We start from the raw sequence: 17,128 nt of genomic DNA on the forward strand, positions 1-17,128 counted from the left end.
CGTGCGCAGAAACAACCACCGTATGCGTGTTGCGCATGAGTGTAAATTTAAACGGCCATCTGGAAAATTTATTTGTTTGAATGGAATAATTCCGATTTCTTATTTTATTACCGTTATTGTTATAGTGAATGTCGATTAGAATTGAAGCTATTAAGCGGATTAAGCTTTCTCAAGAACATTAACTTATAAACAAGCTGTAGCCATGATAGCAAACTGTCGCAGAGGAGTTACATCACTCGAGGCGCCAGAATGTCGCAGATTGATGACGGATGAGAGTTTGAGCGGTTTCTTGGTTACTGGGAGACAGAGCGCGGCTGCAGTGGCCGGGAAGGGTAAAAACCCCCCAGTCGTGCGGAGAGACGAGAGAGCAGCGATGTCCCACCAAGGGGCCGCGCTCCAGAGCTACAACAACGAACTGGTCAAATGTAAGGAGTCGCCTGGGCCTGAATGGGTGTGTGTGTGTGTGGTAGGAAATGTTGTTTGGCCCGCCGGTGGTGGGGGGGGGGTCTAGAGTTCCTAAGTAGGGTGGGATGGGTTAAGGTGAAGGGGTGTGTGGCATATGTGGGGGGAAGGGTGGGGTGTGGCAGGGTAGGGGGTGGGGTGCAGTGGTTGTGGGGGGGGGATTGCGCTTGTGTAGGGGGAGGTGTGCAGAGGGATGGGGAATGTTCGGTGGGTTGAAATTGTGGGGATGAGGGTGTTGGGATGGAGAATGTGTCGGTGTGAGAGGGTGAGGAACTTGTGTGCAGGTTGGGGGAGCGGGAGGGTGTGGGATGAGGGGGTATAATTGTGGGTAGCCTAATGGTGCCACGTTGTAGATTTCCTTTCTCGATTGATATGTTAAAATCTAAATTCTATGTAAATTATTCATTTTGGGAACATTGAATAATTCATAAATCAATAGACCAAAGTTCAGAGTTTCTATACTTGGTCCTCTCCTATTTCTCATCAACATGATGTCACTCAGCAACATCATCTGAAAATACATCAGGTTCCACATGTTTGGTGGTGACACCCAGCTTGATCTCACCACCACCTGTCAACGTCTGCACTGTTCCGCATTTGACAAGCGGTTTGTCCAACATCCAGAAATTTCTTCCAATTAAACAGTGGGAAGACCAAAACCATTGTTTTTATTCCCTGCCACAATCTCCATCATCCCGCCACTGACTCCATTCCTCTCCCTGGCCACTTTGAGACTGAACCAGACTGTATAGAATCTCGGTATCCTGTTTGAGCCTGAGCAAAGTTTCCAAACCCATATCCTGTCCATCACCAACTTGGCCCTGCCTCAGCTCATCTGCTGCTGAAACACTGATCCATGCCTTTATAGAGTATTTATTGAGTCATAACGGCACAGAAGGAGGCCATTCAGCCCCTCGAGCTTGTTCCATTAGTCAGTTAAATCATGACCCTTGATGCCCTTACACATGTAGAGCTGTTTTATCTCCTGGTCTAACTGCAAATTGTTATGCCAGGTATTGAGGATTTGTGTACAAAAAGAGAAGAGCTGAACCAACAAATCTTACAAGAAGAAGAAGAGAAGAACAAGCTGCAGAACGATATCCGCATTTTAACAGAGAAACTTGCCAAGGTCAACGAGAGCCTGGCACGCAAAATGGCAACCCGAAATGAATTTGATAGAACTATTGCAGAAACTGAAGCTGCTTACATGAAGGTGAGTGTAAAACCCATGGCAGGGTACATCCATTCGACTGTGTTTTCCCCAGGATTCATATAAACCTCTCCCTGGCAGCTATCTGAGGCTGAACCAGACTCTCTGCAACCTTGATGTTATATTTGACCTTAAGATGACTTCCCTATCACATATCTACAACATCACTAAGACCACCTATTTCCAACTTCCTGACTCTGCCCTTGCCTCAGCTTATCTGCTGCTGAAACCCTCATCCATGCCTTTGTTATCTCTCGACTTGACTATTCCAATGCACTACTGGTCGGCTTCCCATTCTACCCTCTATTAACTTGAGGCCATCCAAATCTCTGCTTCCCATGACGTAACTTGCACCAACTCCTGTTCACAGCCTTCTGGACTCTCACTCTTGGCACAGAGAACTGTGTCTATCCCTCTGACTATATCATCTCCCACTCGCACTACATTTCTGTTTATTCCCCTCCGCTTGAATGGCTTCCTGTATCACGGCGCCATGGTCAGTTTGCTCATCCACCTTGCAGCTGTCGCTCTCATTCATAAAAGCTGACAGACCGTCAAACCTGTTGGACAATTGCAAGGGCTGAGGCTCCTCCACTTCTGCATTCTCGATCCTGCCTCACTTGCAGTCACACCCTCCTATCCCTCCTTAATAATGGATTCTAGTAATTTCCCTTTGACAGGTGTAGGCTAACTGGCCTATAGTTTCCTGCTTTCTGTCTGCCTCCTTTCTATTGTTATATTCTCTCTTTTCCAGTCTTACTTTCCTCTTCACGTACCCAGGAAGTGATAGCTGGACCCTTAGAAAATAATGGTAGGATTGGGCAGAGTCAACATATTTTATGAAAGGGAAATCATTTTTAACAAACTTGTTGGAGTTTTTAAAGGATGTAACTAGTAGAATAGATAAGGGGGAAACAGTGGATATGGTGTATTTGGATTTTCAGAAGGCTTTCGATAAAGGTCCCACACGAGAGGATAGTAAGCAAAATTAGAGCACATGGGATTGGGGGTAACATGCTGGCATGGATTGAGAATTGGTTAATGGACAGAAACAGCGAGTAGGAATAAACGGGTCATTCTTAGGTTGGCAGGCTGTGACTAGTGGGGTACCGCAAGGATCAGTGCTTGGGCCCTAGCTATTCACAATGTATATCAATGATTTGGATGTGCAGTCCAAATGTAGTATTTGCAAGTTTGCTGATGACAGAAACTAGGTGTGAATGTGAGTTGTGAGGAGGATGCAAAGAGGCTTCAAGGGGATTTAGACAAGCTAAGGGTGTATAAATGCATAAATAATTGAAAGTGGCAGGACCGGTTGAGAGAGCGGTTAATAGAGCAGACTGCATTCTAGGCTTCATTAATAGCATAGAGTACAAAAGCAAGAAAATTATGTTAAACTTATGTAGAACACTGGTTCGGCCTCAACTGGAGTATTGTTTCCAGTTTTGGGCGCCACACATTAGGAAAGATATGAAGGCATTAGAGAGAGTGCAGAAAAGATTCATGAGAATGGTTCCAGGGATAGAAGGGAGAAGTTAGGACTGTTTTCCTTAGAGAAGGGAAGGTTGAGAGGAGATTTGATCAAGGTGTTCAAAATCATAAGGGGTCCGGACAGAGTAGATAGGGATAAACTGTTCCCATTGGTGGAGGTATCGAGAACAAGAGGGCATAGATTTAAGGTGAATGGCAAAAGAAGCAATGGCAACATGAGGAAAAACTTTTCATGTGAGTCTTTAGAATCTGAAATGCACTACCTGAGAGTGTGGTGGAGACAGGTTCAGTTGAGGTGTTCAAGAGGGAATTGAATTGTTATCTAAAAATGAAGAATGTGCAGAACTACGGGGAGAAGGCAGCTGAGTGGCACTAGGTAAATTGCTGTTTCGGAGAGTCAGCACAGACACTGTGGGGAAAATGGCCTACTTCTGTGCTGTAACAATTCTGTGATTGTTCATTTACAGTTTTTCCTGTCGGTCTTTGGTTCCATTTTATCCTGGCTAAATCCCTTCTCATTGCTTTGAAATTAGCTCTCTTCCAATCTAGCCGTTCTACCTGTTTTGTTCCTTGCTTTTCTGCATTATGAGTCTATACGTTATGATACGATGATTGCTCTTACCCAAATGCACCCCACCACACTTGGTCCATTTGGCCCACCTCATTTCCCAGCACCAGATCTAGCAATGCCTCTTTTTTTTGTTAGGCCAAGAACATACTGATCAAGGAAATTCTCCTGAACACAATACAGAAATTCCTCCCTTTCCTTTTACTCTCAAATTATCCCAGTTGATATTTGGGGAACTAAAGTCCCCCAATATCACCACTCTATAGTTCTTGCATATCTCTGACTTCCCTGCAGATATGCTCCTCTATCCCTCTCTCTCACTCGTTGGAGGTCTATAGAATACCACCAGTGGCATGATCATACTCTTTTTGCTTCTCAATTCTAACCAAATGGATTCTGTCCTCTCTTTCCAACACTACAATGCCTTTCCTAATCAGTACTGCCACCCCACCTGCTTTTCTCCTCCTCCATCTTTTCTGGACACTTTCTTCTTTCTTCTTCTTTGGGCCTCCTTATCTCGAGAGACAATGGATATGCGCCTGGAGGTGGTCAGTGGTTTGTGAAGCAGCGCCTGGAGTGGCTATAAAGGCCAATTCTGGAGTGACAGGCTCTTCCACAGGTGCTGCAGAGAATTTGTTTGTCGGGGCTGTTGCACAGTTGGCTCTCCCCTTGCGCCTCTGTCTTTTTTCCTGCCAACTACTAAGTCTCTTCGACTCGCCACAATTTAGCCCTTGTATATTAAGCGCCCAGTCCTCACTATTTTTAAGCCATGTTTCTGTTATTGCCACGACTGCTAACATTGTACCTCTGTTTAAAAATGGAGCGAAGGATAGACCGAATAATTACAGGCTAGTCAACCTAACCTCAGTAGTGGGCAAATTATTGGAATCTATTCTGAGAGACAGGAGAAACAGTCATTTAGAAGGCGCAGTGGTTAGCACCGCAGCCTCACAGCTCCAGCGACCCGGGTTCAATTCTGGGCACTGCCTGTGTGGAGTTTGCAAGTTCTCCGTGTCTGCGTGGGTTTCCTCTGGGTGCTCCGGTTTCCTCCCACATGCCAAAGACTTGCTGGTTGATAGGTAAATTGGCCATTATAAATTACCCCTAGTATAGGTAGGTGGTAGGGAAATATAGGAACAGGTGGGGATGTGGTAGGAATATGGAATTAGTGTAAATGGGTGGTTGATGGTCGGCACAGACTCGGTGGGCCAAAGGGCCTGTTTCAGTGCTGTATCTCTAAACGAAACACAGGTTAATCAAGGATAGTCCGCATGGATTTGTTAAGGGAAGAACATGTTTGACCAACTTGATCGAATATTTTGAAGTAGTAACAATGAAGAGAGATGAGGGTCGTGCAGTTGATGTGGTTTACATGGATTTTAGCAAGGCTTCTGACAAGGTCCCACATGGCAGACTGGTTTAAAAAAATAAAATCCCATGGGATCCAGGGAAATGCAGCAAGGTGGATACAAAATTGGCTCAGTGGCAGGAAACAAAGGGTAATCGTTGACGGGTGTTTTAGCAACTGGAGGGCTGTTTACAGTGGCGTTCCGCAGGGCTCAGTATTGGGTCCCCTGCTTTTTGTGGTATATATTAATGATTTGGACGTAAATGTAGGGAGCATGATCAAGAAGTTTGCAGACGACACAAAGATTGGCTGTGTGGTAGATAGCGAGGAGGTTAGCTGTAGGCTGCAGGAAGATATTGATGGTCTGGTCAGATGAGCAGAAAAGTAGCAAATGGAAAAGAATCCTTTCCTTTATTAGCCGAGGTATAGAATATAAGAGCAGGGAGATTATGCTGGGACTGTATAAATCATTGGTTAGGCCACAACTTGAGTACTGTGTGCAGTTCTGGTCACCTCATTACAGAAAGGTTGTAATTGCACTAGAGAGGGTACAGAGGAGATTTACAAGGACGTTGCCAGGACTGGAAAAATGCAGCTATGAGGAGAGATTGGATAGGCTGGGGTTATTGTCCTTGGAACAGAGAAGGCTGAGGGGAGATCTGATTGAAATGTACAAAATTGAGGGGGCTGAAAAGAGTGGAGGTGATGGGTCTATTCACCTTAGCAGAGAGGTCAGTGACGAGGGGGCATAGACTTAGTGATTGGTAGAAAAATTAGAGGGGAAATGAGGAAAAACCTTTTCATCTGGGGTGGGTGGGGGGCTGTCTGGAACTCTCTGCCTGAAAGGGTAGCTGAGACAGAGACTTTCAACTCATTCAAAAGGAGTCTGGATATGCACCTCGAATGCTGTCATCTGGGATTAGAATAGCTGGATCGTTTTTTGGCCAGCACAATCACAATGGCCCAAGTGGCCTCTTTCTGTGCCTTAAACTTTCTATGATTCTATGACTACATTATATAACCATACTGCCATTTGTGCTTCTAACTCACCAACCCTATTCACCACACTTAATGTATTTACATACATGCATTGTAATCTTGTCTTTGCATTCCTCGTAGCCCTTCTCTGTCTGGTCCTGTGTAATATTGAACTACTCCCTTCTCTCGTACTGCCAGCACACTCATTATGCACCTTATTTCTCTTTTCTATTTCTATATACTGGTGCCCACCCCCCTGCCAATTTAGTGTAAACCCTCCCCAACTACGTTAGTGAACTTCCCATGAGGACATTGGTCCCAGTCCTCTTGAGATGCAACCTGTCCCTTCTGCCTCAGAACTGGTCCCTGTTTCCCAAGAATCTGAAGCCCTCCCTCCTGCACCATGCTTCAAGCCACGCATTGATCCTCCCTAACTTCCTATTTCTAGTCTCGCTAGCGCGTGACGCAAGGTCCTACTCTTTTTAATTTTCTCCCTAGCTCCTGAAAATCTGACCCGGAGGACCTCAATACCTGCCCTTGCTATGTCATTGGTACCAATGTGTACCACAGCTTCTGGCTCACTGTTCCCCCAGCAGAATATCCTGCACCCTCTCAGTGATCTCCTTTACGCTGGAAACCAGGGAGGCAACACGCCATTTGGGACTCACAATGACTGTTAACAAATGCCTGTCTTCCCCCTGACTATGAAATCTCCTATTGCAAATGCACTTCTACACTTTGGTGCTCCCTCTTGTACAGTACCTTGCCCATTGGTGCCATGGTCTGGACTGCATTCCTTCAGGGTATCGTCACTCCCAGCAGTCCCCAATTCCGAGTACTTGTTTGAGAGTTTCACACACCCAAAGACTCCTGCATTTCCTGCCTCTTCCTAGTCTTCTGGATGGCCACCCACCTAGTATCCTGACTTCTTACTGCCTGTGGGGTGACCGCCTCCTGGAAAGTACAATCCAGGAAACTCTCTTCCGCCCTGATGCTCTGCAGTGACTCCAACTGCCCCTCACGTTTGGAAAGCCTCAGCTCGAGCTGAAGCAGCTGGAGACACTAAATACACATGTGGTCACCCAAGATACATGAAGTCTTTTGGAGTCCCCATATCACGCAGGAATTGCAAGCAACAGGTCGCAGTTGCCCATCCATAATCTTAAAAAAAAACTCGAGACACTCTTTTAGTTGGTAACTGTTTAAACTATTAATTTTATGCCTCTAGACCTGTTCTGTGCTATTATTAATTCGCTCAGTTATACTTACCCTGATTGAAGTTGTTAATTTCCCGGCTCCTAATTTGAAAGAACGCCCTAGTTTAGAGAGAGAAACGCTCACCAATCACTTAACCACTTTCCTGTGATGTCACACTTTTGATTTTTTTTCTTATTGGTTTCCTCTCGCTGTGCTCTCTCTGCCGCTGCTTTATCCCTGCTGTACTCTCGGACCTTCTGCTGTTTTCATAGTGCATGCTCATTGCCACTGCTTTATCCCCACCGTGCTCTGACCTGTTCTCTCGGTGCTGTCTCTCTCCTCAATCTGTCTATATCTTTTTGTAACTTTGTTTCCATCAACACTGCTTACAATGCCGCCCATCTTTGTATCATCACACTTGGATAAATGGTATTCTATCCCATCATCTGAGGCATTAATAAATATGGTGAATAGTTGAGACTCCAACACAGTTCCTACCAATTTGAGTACCTGTCTGTTATCCCTACTGTCTCCTGCCACTCAGCCAATTTCCTAACCAGGTCAATAATTTGCCTTCAGTTCCACGAGCTTCAACATTAGTTAACAGTCTCAAATGCCTTCTGGAAGCCCATATAAATAACATCCAGATATTACCCTATTCACTACTTTAGGTACCTCTTCTTCAAAAATTCAATCAGGTTCATCAGGCATGACCTACCCTTTTCAAATCTATGCTGGCTCTCTGATCAGCTGTAAATTGTCACAGTATTCAGTTACCCTATCCATAATTAGTCTCTTGTAATTTTCCAACAACAGATGTTAGGTTAACTGGTCTATAAATCCCTCTGTCGTCTTTCTTAAATAGCAAAGGGAGCAGTGCAATTTTCCAAACTAAAGGAACTGTTCCTGAATCAGGAGAACTTTAGAAGATTATAATTAGTTCTCACCTTCTTCCTTTACAATGCTGGGAAATAAACCATCTAGTCCCTGGGATTTGTCACTCTTTAGTGGCATTATTTTCCTCATTACTATTTTACTTATGTTAATTTGGGTGAGACCTATCCCTGATTCAACATTAGTTTCCTTGGGATTTCTGGCACGCTGACCTTTTTCTCTACTGCAAATACTTATGCAAAATGATTATCCAGCATATTGGCCATTTCCTTATTTTCATTGAGAATATCACTTACCAGTTTTCAAGGTATTCATGTGGCTCCTCACCACCTTTTTCCTAATACAATTGTAAAATATCAATCAATAAACATTTTTTTACAATTATCTTCCTTAAACCCAAATTGGTTTTTATGACCATTACTGAGACTAGCTTTTTATTCCAGATTTATTTTATTGAATTTAAAGTGCCCAGCTGCCACGTTGGGATTTGAAATTTTGTCTCCAGAGTAGTAGTCCAGTAACATAACTTGAGTAGTAGCGTAGCGGTTAAGAAATTGCTTATTTACATTCAATATGAGGAAGCAACATCAAAGCTAATATATTACTATTGAACTATGTCTTCTCAGACGCTTGTTTTTAAAAAAAAAACTTGCATGAATGTTTGCTTGCATGAATATTTAAAGTACTTTTTTCCAAATTCTTTCTGGGAAAGATGGTCAAAATGTCAGTCACAAGAGAACTAGCCTTTGGAAAAGTCATGAGCTCCAATGCCCATCTCATTTTCTTGTAATGGTGAGTGTATGTCACTGCCAGCTTTTGCTTTTCCTAATTTAATGAAGACCTGAGATTAGAAAGCATCACCTTTATTGCACCAAAGATTGTGCACGGCTCAGAAATTAGCATATTTTACAAATGTGGGTCTACTTGGCGTCCCTTCCTGTTAATGTAATTTCGAACAAACAAGTAACGTTTGTCCTCCCAAACACAGCATGCAGTAAATGAAGTTGTAACCACCCTTGGCTGTGGCCTTTTAATTGGCTCATGGTAGCGGAATTGCTCTATCTTGCAACTCTAGATTGGTAATCTGCAGATTTGGAATGCATTATCTACCGAGCACTCTGGGTACAAGTGGCTGGAGAGGAAGGTCCTTTTGACATTGTCCTATCTGGCATCTGGTGTTGTCTTCATTTATCTTCACCTATAGGCATTGGTCCCTCTAAACTTTTTGTCCTGGATGGGCTATAAACTCCTCTGAGTGCTACTTTCTTGTCCATCAGCAATTTATATTTTGAAAGTCACTGAACTTTTCTGAAGTTGAGGGCCATTTTATTTATGTGCGTTGTATATTCTAGATTGCCGTGTGGCCACAGCGTGTGCACCTTAGCAGAAACACTGCTGTCCTCCCACTGGGCCTGTTCTTTTCCTTGCAGGTCCCAATCCATCTTTCATCTAACATTCACGTTGTACCTCTACACTCGCACATCCAAATCCACCCCTCTCCCTCTCCTTACAGATCCCACAGCTGGTTTGTTAGTTTCCCTTTGCTGACGAGAGCACACACTTTCAGGAGAGATGATGACATGCAAAAGGAGTGGGAAGTGTGCACACAGCTGGAAAGTCTGGTCTTGAATCCACTATCCATTAACCTAGATAGCTCGAATTAACCTCTAGTTTCCAGGCTGGTATATGTGATTCAGTCAATGCTAAAGATGTTCATTGGCTATGCTCCATATACCAATACCCTAATCTTCATCACAAGCCTGCCTGTCAGAAAACATTAGGTGCATCTATTGATCAACTTCACTCCAGACTGTGTTTATCTGAACATGATGGCTTGTGCCAATTTGGTTAGGGACCTTTAGTTGGTGTGGGCCATTGAATCATTCGGCTCCAGGTTGAATCCTGAGTTATTAAGAGCTGCTGCGTGGGAAGAACTCACAACTCTGGATCTAATCCAGGGCTGCGAACCAGAGGCTACAGCTCAGTCACTTTAATCTGGCTCAGCAGCAATCCTTGACCGATGAAGCCAGAGTCCACTCACTTTGAAGTTCAGTCTCCTCTGGGCTCTGCAATCTTGTCCAGCTCTTCGCCTTTGTCCTTCTCATCACATGCTGCTCCTCCAATCAGTGTCCCTCGCTTCTCTGTCAATCACAGCTGCATTTTTTTTTCCACGCCCTCTCCAGCTGCTTGTGCTTTTGAGGTTGGGGTTTAATGCTGAACTCTGCTCAAATTCGCTGTTGTCTGTTTATTTCAAAACATGATATATTCCAGATTGCTACATGGCCGCGCATCTTAAAGGGAACATTGCCTATAAGTCAAATGCTGCAAACCAATTTCAGCCAACTACACTGATTATTATCCTTGTCCCCATTAAGTTCAGATGAAGGTGACTCATTGCCCATTTAGCTCTTCCTTCCATCAGTTAAATGCACTGATGGTGTGCTGTTTCCTTCTGCCTGTGTAGATCCTGGAAAGCTCCCAGACGCTGCTGACTGTCCTGAAGCGGGAAGCAGGAACCCTGAATCAAGTCAATGAGAACAGCGACATCAAGGACTCCTGATTTTCAGCAATCAGCTTCAGAGGAATAGCGAGTACAGGAGACAGAGAATCTGTGATTGTAACAGCGGGAGATCTACTCAATAAATACCTAATATTTGATCACTGTTAGAATTTGAACTTATCAGGGATTAATTACTTTAAAAAAAAACTCTGGAATTTCTATTTGTTTTATAATAAAATTTAGACATGGAAAACTTTCTTTGTTTAGACATAGTATTACCAGAGGGGGCTGGTAAACCTGCCAACACTGGACTGAAGTTTGCAGTGCCTCCCCTGTCTCCTCGAGAAGCAGGCATCCAAATGGCTATTTTTTACAATCTTTTTTTTTGCATTTATTTCATTTCATCTTTGTTTGTTCAGTTTGCTTACCCATTGTTTTTTTTCAGGTTTGCACTTGCTGCTGTTCAATAGTCAGTGTATTTATACCTAATCTGTACTAATGCTTTGTCTTTCAACACACCATTAACATATTGTTTGCCTTTGCTCCGTGACCTTTTGGTCAGCTATGTGGCCTGGTCCAATCTAGACCTCCTTTGTTATCTCTTGCCCCACCCCCACCTCACTTGCTTATAACCTGTGACTTTTCTAATATTTGTCAGTTCCGATGAAGGGTCACTGACCCGAAACGTTAACTCTGCTTCTCTTTCCACAGATGCTGCCAGACCTGCTGAGTGATTCCAGCATTTCTTGTTTTTATTTCAGATTTCCAGCATCTGCAGTATTTTGCTTTTATTTTAGCGTTTAATTCACTGCCACTTCTCTTCCAGGAATGCCTACCTTGAAGAAGTTCTGCTCTTCTCTCCGACGGGATTTTCGTTTGTCTCTTTTACCTTGTTTACATTCATTGCTTTCTATTTCCCTCCTGGTGTTTGATAAGGTATCTACCAAAACTCGTTTTCACAGCCACATCTCCTTCCTCAGTGACTGTCTCCGGCTCCGACTTATTCCACGTGGATTCCAACTGCAGTTTCACCCATTATGCTTTGAAACCACCCAGGATCACAGGTATCTCCGAGAAATACAACGTTCCTTGGACTGCTACTCTCGCCGCATCCTGAGATCCACGCTCAGTGCTATGCGCCGCCACATGCACACACTGGACCTCTCTCTCCAGCAGCACCGACTCATCTTATCTCAAAGCTGTTCTACTCCGCAGTTTCATTTCATCTTGCATCTCATCCGATGCATTAACAAAAAACTTTTTTTCTTCCTTTCAGGTGTGAAGGAACGCAAGCTCCAGTAGCTGATGGGGACTAATTCCCCTCCAGATCCTCCCTCTGACCCCACCCCTTCTGATCTGAAACCTTGCCGTGTATTCATTATATCCCCCTCTCTGATGCTGTACTCAGTTCTGTACTCAGCAAAGGTCTCAGTTTTATCCCCTTACGCCCCCACCTCAATGAATTTCGCGCTCGGCATGACGTTGAGCTCCTCTTCCGTCGCCTCCGGGCTCACTTCTTTGACCAGGAGTCCTCCCCCCGACCAGCAGACCCATTCACCCGCCTCCAGCATTCTCCCTCTACCTGGACCCCTCCCCCTGGCCTCTTACCCGCTCTTGATCTCTTCATTGAAAACTGTCGGCGAGACATTGATCGTCTCAATTTCTCTGTCCCCCTCACTCACTCTAACCTGTCCCCCTCTGAACTCGAGGCACTCCGTTCTCTCAGGTCTAACCCCGACATGGTCATCAAACCTGCAGACAAGGGTGGTGCTGTTGTCGTATGGCGTACCGACCTCTACCTTGCAGAAGCTCAACGCCAACTCACGGACACTTCTTCCTACCTCCCTCTGGACCATGACCCCACCACCGAACATCAAGCCACCGTCCAAAGGACTGTCACTGACCTCATCTCCTCTGGAGATCTTCCCTCCACAGCTTCCAACCTCATAATCCCACAACCCCGGACAGCCCGCTTCTACCTCCTTCCCAAAATCCATAAACGGGACTGTCCCGGCAGACCCATTGTGTCAGCCTGCTCCTGCCCCACTGAACTTATTTCTTCCTATCTAGACTCTTATCTTTTCTCCGCTGGTCCAGTCTCTTCCCACCTACATCCGTGACTCTTCTGACGCCCTACGTCATTTTGACAATTTCCAGTTTCCTGGTCCCAACCGCCTCCTCTTCACTATGGACGTCCAATCGCTCTACACCTCTTCCTGGAACAGAGGCCCAACCAGTCCCCATCCACCACCACCCTCCTCCGGCTGGCTGAACTTGTTCTCACATTGATCAACTTCTCCTTCAACTCCATGCACTTCCTTCTAGTAAAAGGTGTCGCTATGGGTACCCGCATGGGTCCTAGTTATGCCTGTCTTTTTGTGGGATATGTCGAGCATTCTTTGTTCCAGTCCTACTCGGGCCCCCTCCCCCAACTCTTTTTCCGGTACATTGATGACTGTATCGGTGCCGTTTCCTGCTCCCGCCCCGAACTGAAAAACTTTATCAACTTTGCTTCCAATTTCCACCCTTCTCTCACCTTTACATGGTCCATCTCTGACACTTCCCTTCCCTTCCTTGACTTCTGTCTCCATCTCTGGGGATAGGTTGTCTACTAATATCCATTGTAAGCCCACCGACTCCCACAGCTATCTTGACTACACTTCTTCACACCCTACCTCCTATAAGGACTCCATTCCATTCTCCCAGTTTCTCCGTCTCCGACGCATTTGCTCTGATGATGCTACCTTCCATGACGGTGCTTCTGATATGACCTTTTTCCTCAACCGAGGATTTCCCCTCACTGTGGTTGACAGGGCCCTCAACCGTGTCCGACCCATTCCCCGCACCTCTACCCTCCCCCCTTCCCCTCCCTCCCAGAACCGTGACAAGGTTCGCCTTGTCCTCACTTATCACCCCACCAGCCTCCATATCCAAAGGATCATCCTCCGCCATTTCCGCCACCTCCAGCGTGATGCCACTACCAGTCACATTTTCCCCTCCCTTCCCCTGTCAGCATTCCGAAGGGATCGTTCCCTCCGCGACACCCTGGTCCACTCCTCCATTACCCCCACCACCTCGTCCCCGTCCCAGGGCACCTTCCCCTGCAATCGCAGGAGGTGTAACACCTGCCCATTTACCTCCTCTCTCCTCACTATCCCAGGCCCCAAACACTCCTTTCAGGTGAAGCAGCGATTTACTTGTACTTCTTTCAATGTAGTATACTGTATTCGCTGCTCACAGTGTGGTCTCCTCTACATTGGGGAGACTAAGCGCAGACTGGGTGACCGTTTAGCGGAACATCTCCGCTCAGTCCGCAAGCAGGACCCTGAGCTTCCGGTTGCTTGCCATTTCAACACTCCCCCCTGCTCTCATGCTCACATCTCTGTCCTGGGATTGCTGCAGTGTTCCAGTGAACATCAACGCAAGCTCGAGGAACAGCATCTCATTTACTGATTAGGCACACTACAGCCTGCCGGACTGAACATTGAGTTCAATAATTTCAGAGCATGACAGCCCCCCATTTTACTTTCATTTTTAGTTATTTTTTCTTTTTTTTTAAAACATTCTTTTTTTGCATTTATTTCATTTCATCTTTGTTTGTTCAGTTTGCTTACCCACCGTTTTTTTTCAGGTTTGCACTTGCTGCTGTTCAATATTCAGTGTATTTGCACCTAATCTGTACTAATGCTTTGTCTTTCAACACACCATTAACATATTGTTTGCCTTTGCTCCGTGACCTTTTGGTCAGCTATGTGGCCTGGTCCAATCTAGACCTCCTTTGTTATCTCTTGCCCCACCCCCACCTCACTTGCTTATAATCTGTGACTTTTCTAATATTTGTCAGTTCCGAAGAAGGGTCACTGACCCGAAACGTTAACTCTGCTTCTCTTTCCACAGATGCTGCCAGACCTGCTGAGTGATTCCAGCATTTCTTGTTTTTATTCCAAATGGCTATGTAGGTCCAGCCATCACATTCTTCCTGTAATGACCAGAACTGTACACAGTACTCTAGCTGTGACCTAACCAGTGTTTTATACAGTTCTATCAGAACCTCCCTGCTGTTATATTCTAGGCCTCTGCTAGTAAGGAAAGTATCCCATATGCATTTTTAATCACTTTACCTACTGTCCTACCATCAGGGATCTGTGGACATGCACACCACAATCCCCCTGTTCCTCTACACCCCTCAGTATTCTACAGTTTATGTATTTGCCTTATTTGTTTTCCCAAATGCATGACCTCACACTTCTCTGGATTGAATTCCATTTTTTTCCCCACTTTTCTATCCACCTGCACTCTACAGCCATCTTTCTCACTTTCAACCACACGGTCAATTTTTCTCTTTTAGATAGAATGTTTACGGCACAGAAAGAGGCCACTTAGCCCATCGTGTGTTCCAACCGAAAAACAATCCACCTAGTCTAATCCCACCTTCCAGCATTTGGTTTGTAACCCTGCAGATTTCAGCACTTGAGGTGCATATCCAGACTCCTTTTGAATGAGCTGAGGGTTTCTACCTAAACTACCCTTTCAGGCAATGAGTTCCAGACCCCAACCACCCACTGGGTGAAAAAACTTTCCACCAATCACTTGAAATCTATGCCCCTAGTCACTTACCTCTCTAAGGTAAATAGACCCTTCATATCCACTGTATCCCAACCCTTCACAATTTTGTACATTTCAATCAGCTCTCCCCTCAGCCTTCTCTGTTCCAAGTAGAACAACCTCAACCTATCCAATCTTTCCTCATAGCTGCATTTTTCCAGTCCCGGCAACATCCTTGTAAATCTCCTCTGCACACAGTACTCAAATTGTGGTCTAACCGGTGAGTTATACAGTTCCAGCATAACCTCCCTGCTCTTATACTCTATACCTTGGATAATAAAGTAAAGGATTCCATATTCTTCTTAACCACCTTATCAACCTGTCCTCCTGCCTTCAGGGATCAGTGGACATTCACTCCAAGGTCCCTCATTTCCTCTACACCTCAGTATTTTCCCATTAATCATGTATTTCTTTGCCTTGCTTGACCTCCCCAAATGCATCACCTCACACTGCTCCAGGTTGAATTCCATTTGCCACTTTTCTGCCCAGACCATCAATATCTTCCTGCAGCCTACAGCTATCCTCCTCGCTATCTAACACACAGCCAATCTTTGTGTCGTCTGCAAACTTCTTGATCATGCCTTGTATATATACCGACAAACGACACTGGAGACAGCCCTCCAGTTGCAAAAACACCAAACTATTACCTTTTGTTTCCTGCCACTGAACCAATTTTGTATCCACCTTGCTACATTGCCCTGGATCCCATGGGCTTTTTTTTTTTTTTAAACCAGTCTGCCATGTAGGACCTTGTCAAAAGTCTTGCTAAAATCCATGTAGACCACATCAACTGCACTACCCTCATCAAACTATCGTGTTACTTCAAAAAATTTGATCAAGTTGGTCAGACAAGATCTTTTTGTACCAAATCCATGCTGACTATCCTTGATTAATCTGTGCCCTTCTAAATGACAGTTTATCTTGTCTGTCAGAAATGATTCCAATAACTTGCCCACAACAGAGGTTAGATTGACTGGCATATAATTATTCGGTCTATCCTTTGTACTTCTGTTTTTTTCCACTTTCAAGGATGCTAATCCCATTAATATGTCCTCTCGCTCTCCCTATGTTGATCACATCCAATACCTGCATCGTCCCCCTCTTTTGTAAAGACAGACGCAAAATATTCATCACTACCCACATCTTCCGCCCCTGCACATTTGTAACCTTTTTGCTCTTTTATGGGCCCTACTCTTTCCTTACTTATCCTCTTAATGTATTGATAAAACATCTTTTGGTTCACCTTGATTTTGCATCTGCAAACTTTTTAATCATGCCCCCTACATTTAAGTCTTAAACATTATTACCACAAAAAGCAAGGGACCTAGTACAGAGCTCTGCAGAACCCCACTAGAAACAGCCTTCCAGTCACAAAAACACCCATCAACCCTTTGCTTCCTGCCACTGGGCCAATTTTAGATCCAACTTGCCACTTTCTCTTGAATTCCATATCTTTTACTGACCAGTCTACCATCTGGGTCCTTGTCAAAAGCCTTACTCAAATGCACTCCCCTCATCAATCCTTGTTACCTCTTCAAAAAATTCAAGTTAATTTGACATGACATTCCCATCCATGCTGATTCTCCTTGATTAATTAGTGCCTTTCTAATTGAAAATATTGTCCCTTAATTTTTTCCAGTAATTTTCCCACTACCAAGGTTAGGGTAACTGGCCTGTACTTACTCAGTCTATCCCTTTCTCTTTAACCAATGGTGCCATGTTAGTAGTCCTCCAGTCTTCTGGCACCATGACTAGCCTGATGGATGGGAAAATTATGTTCAGTGGTCTTGTGCTGAGGAGTTCAGAACAAGCAGGCATAAAATTAGAATTAAAGCTGGGCGGTTCAGAGGTGACCATCAGTAAGGATCTCTTCAC

At 44.7% G+C, this 17,128-nt stretch overlaps 1 protein-coding gene across 1 annotated transcript; it reads left to right on the top strand.

The window, feature by feature from the left end:
• The first annotated feature begins 174 nt into the window (after positions 1-174).
• On the top strand, positions 175-10,806 carry ssna1 (Sjogren syndrome nuclear autoantigen 1). The gene is made up of 3 exons (XM_068011967.1): positions 175-425; positions 1,476-1,675; positions 10,613-10,806. The coding sequence occupies exons 1-3, from the start codon at positions 203-205 to the stop codon at positions 10,706-10,708; spliced, it is 519 nt and encodes a 172-aa protein (XP_067868068.1). The 5' UTR covers positions 175-202; the 3' UTR covers positions 10,709-10,806.
• The last annotated feature ends 6,322 nt before the right edge of the window (positions 10,807-17,128 follow it).

This window comes from Heterodontus francisci, chromosome 32 (assembly GCF_036365525.1).
Source record: "Heterodontus francisci isolate sHetFra1 chromosome 32, sHetFra1.hap1, whole genome shotgun sequence".
NCBI lineage: Eukaryota > Metazoa > Chordata > Chondrichthyes > Heterodontiformes > Heterodontidae > Heterodontus > Heterodontus francisci.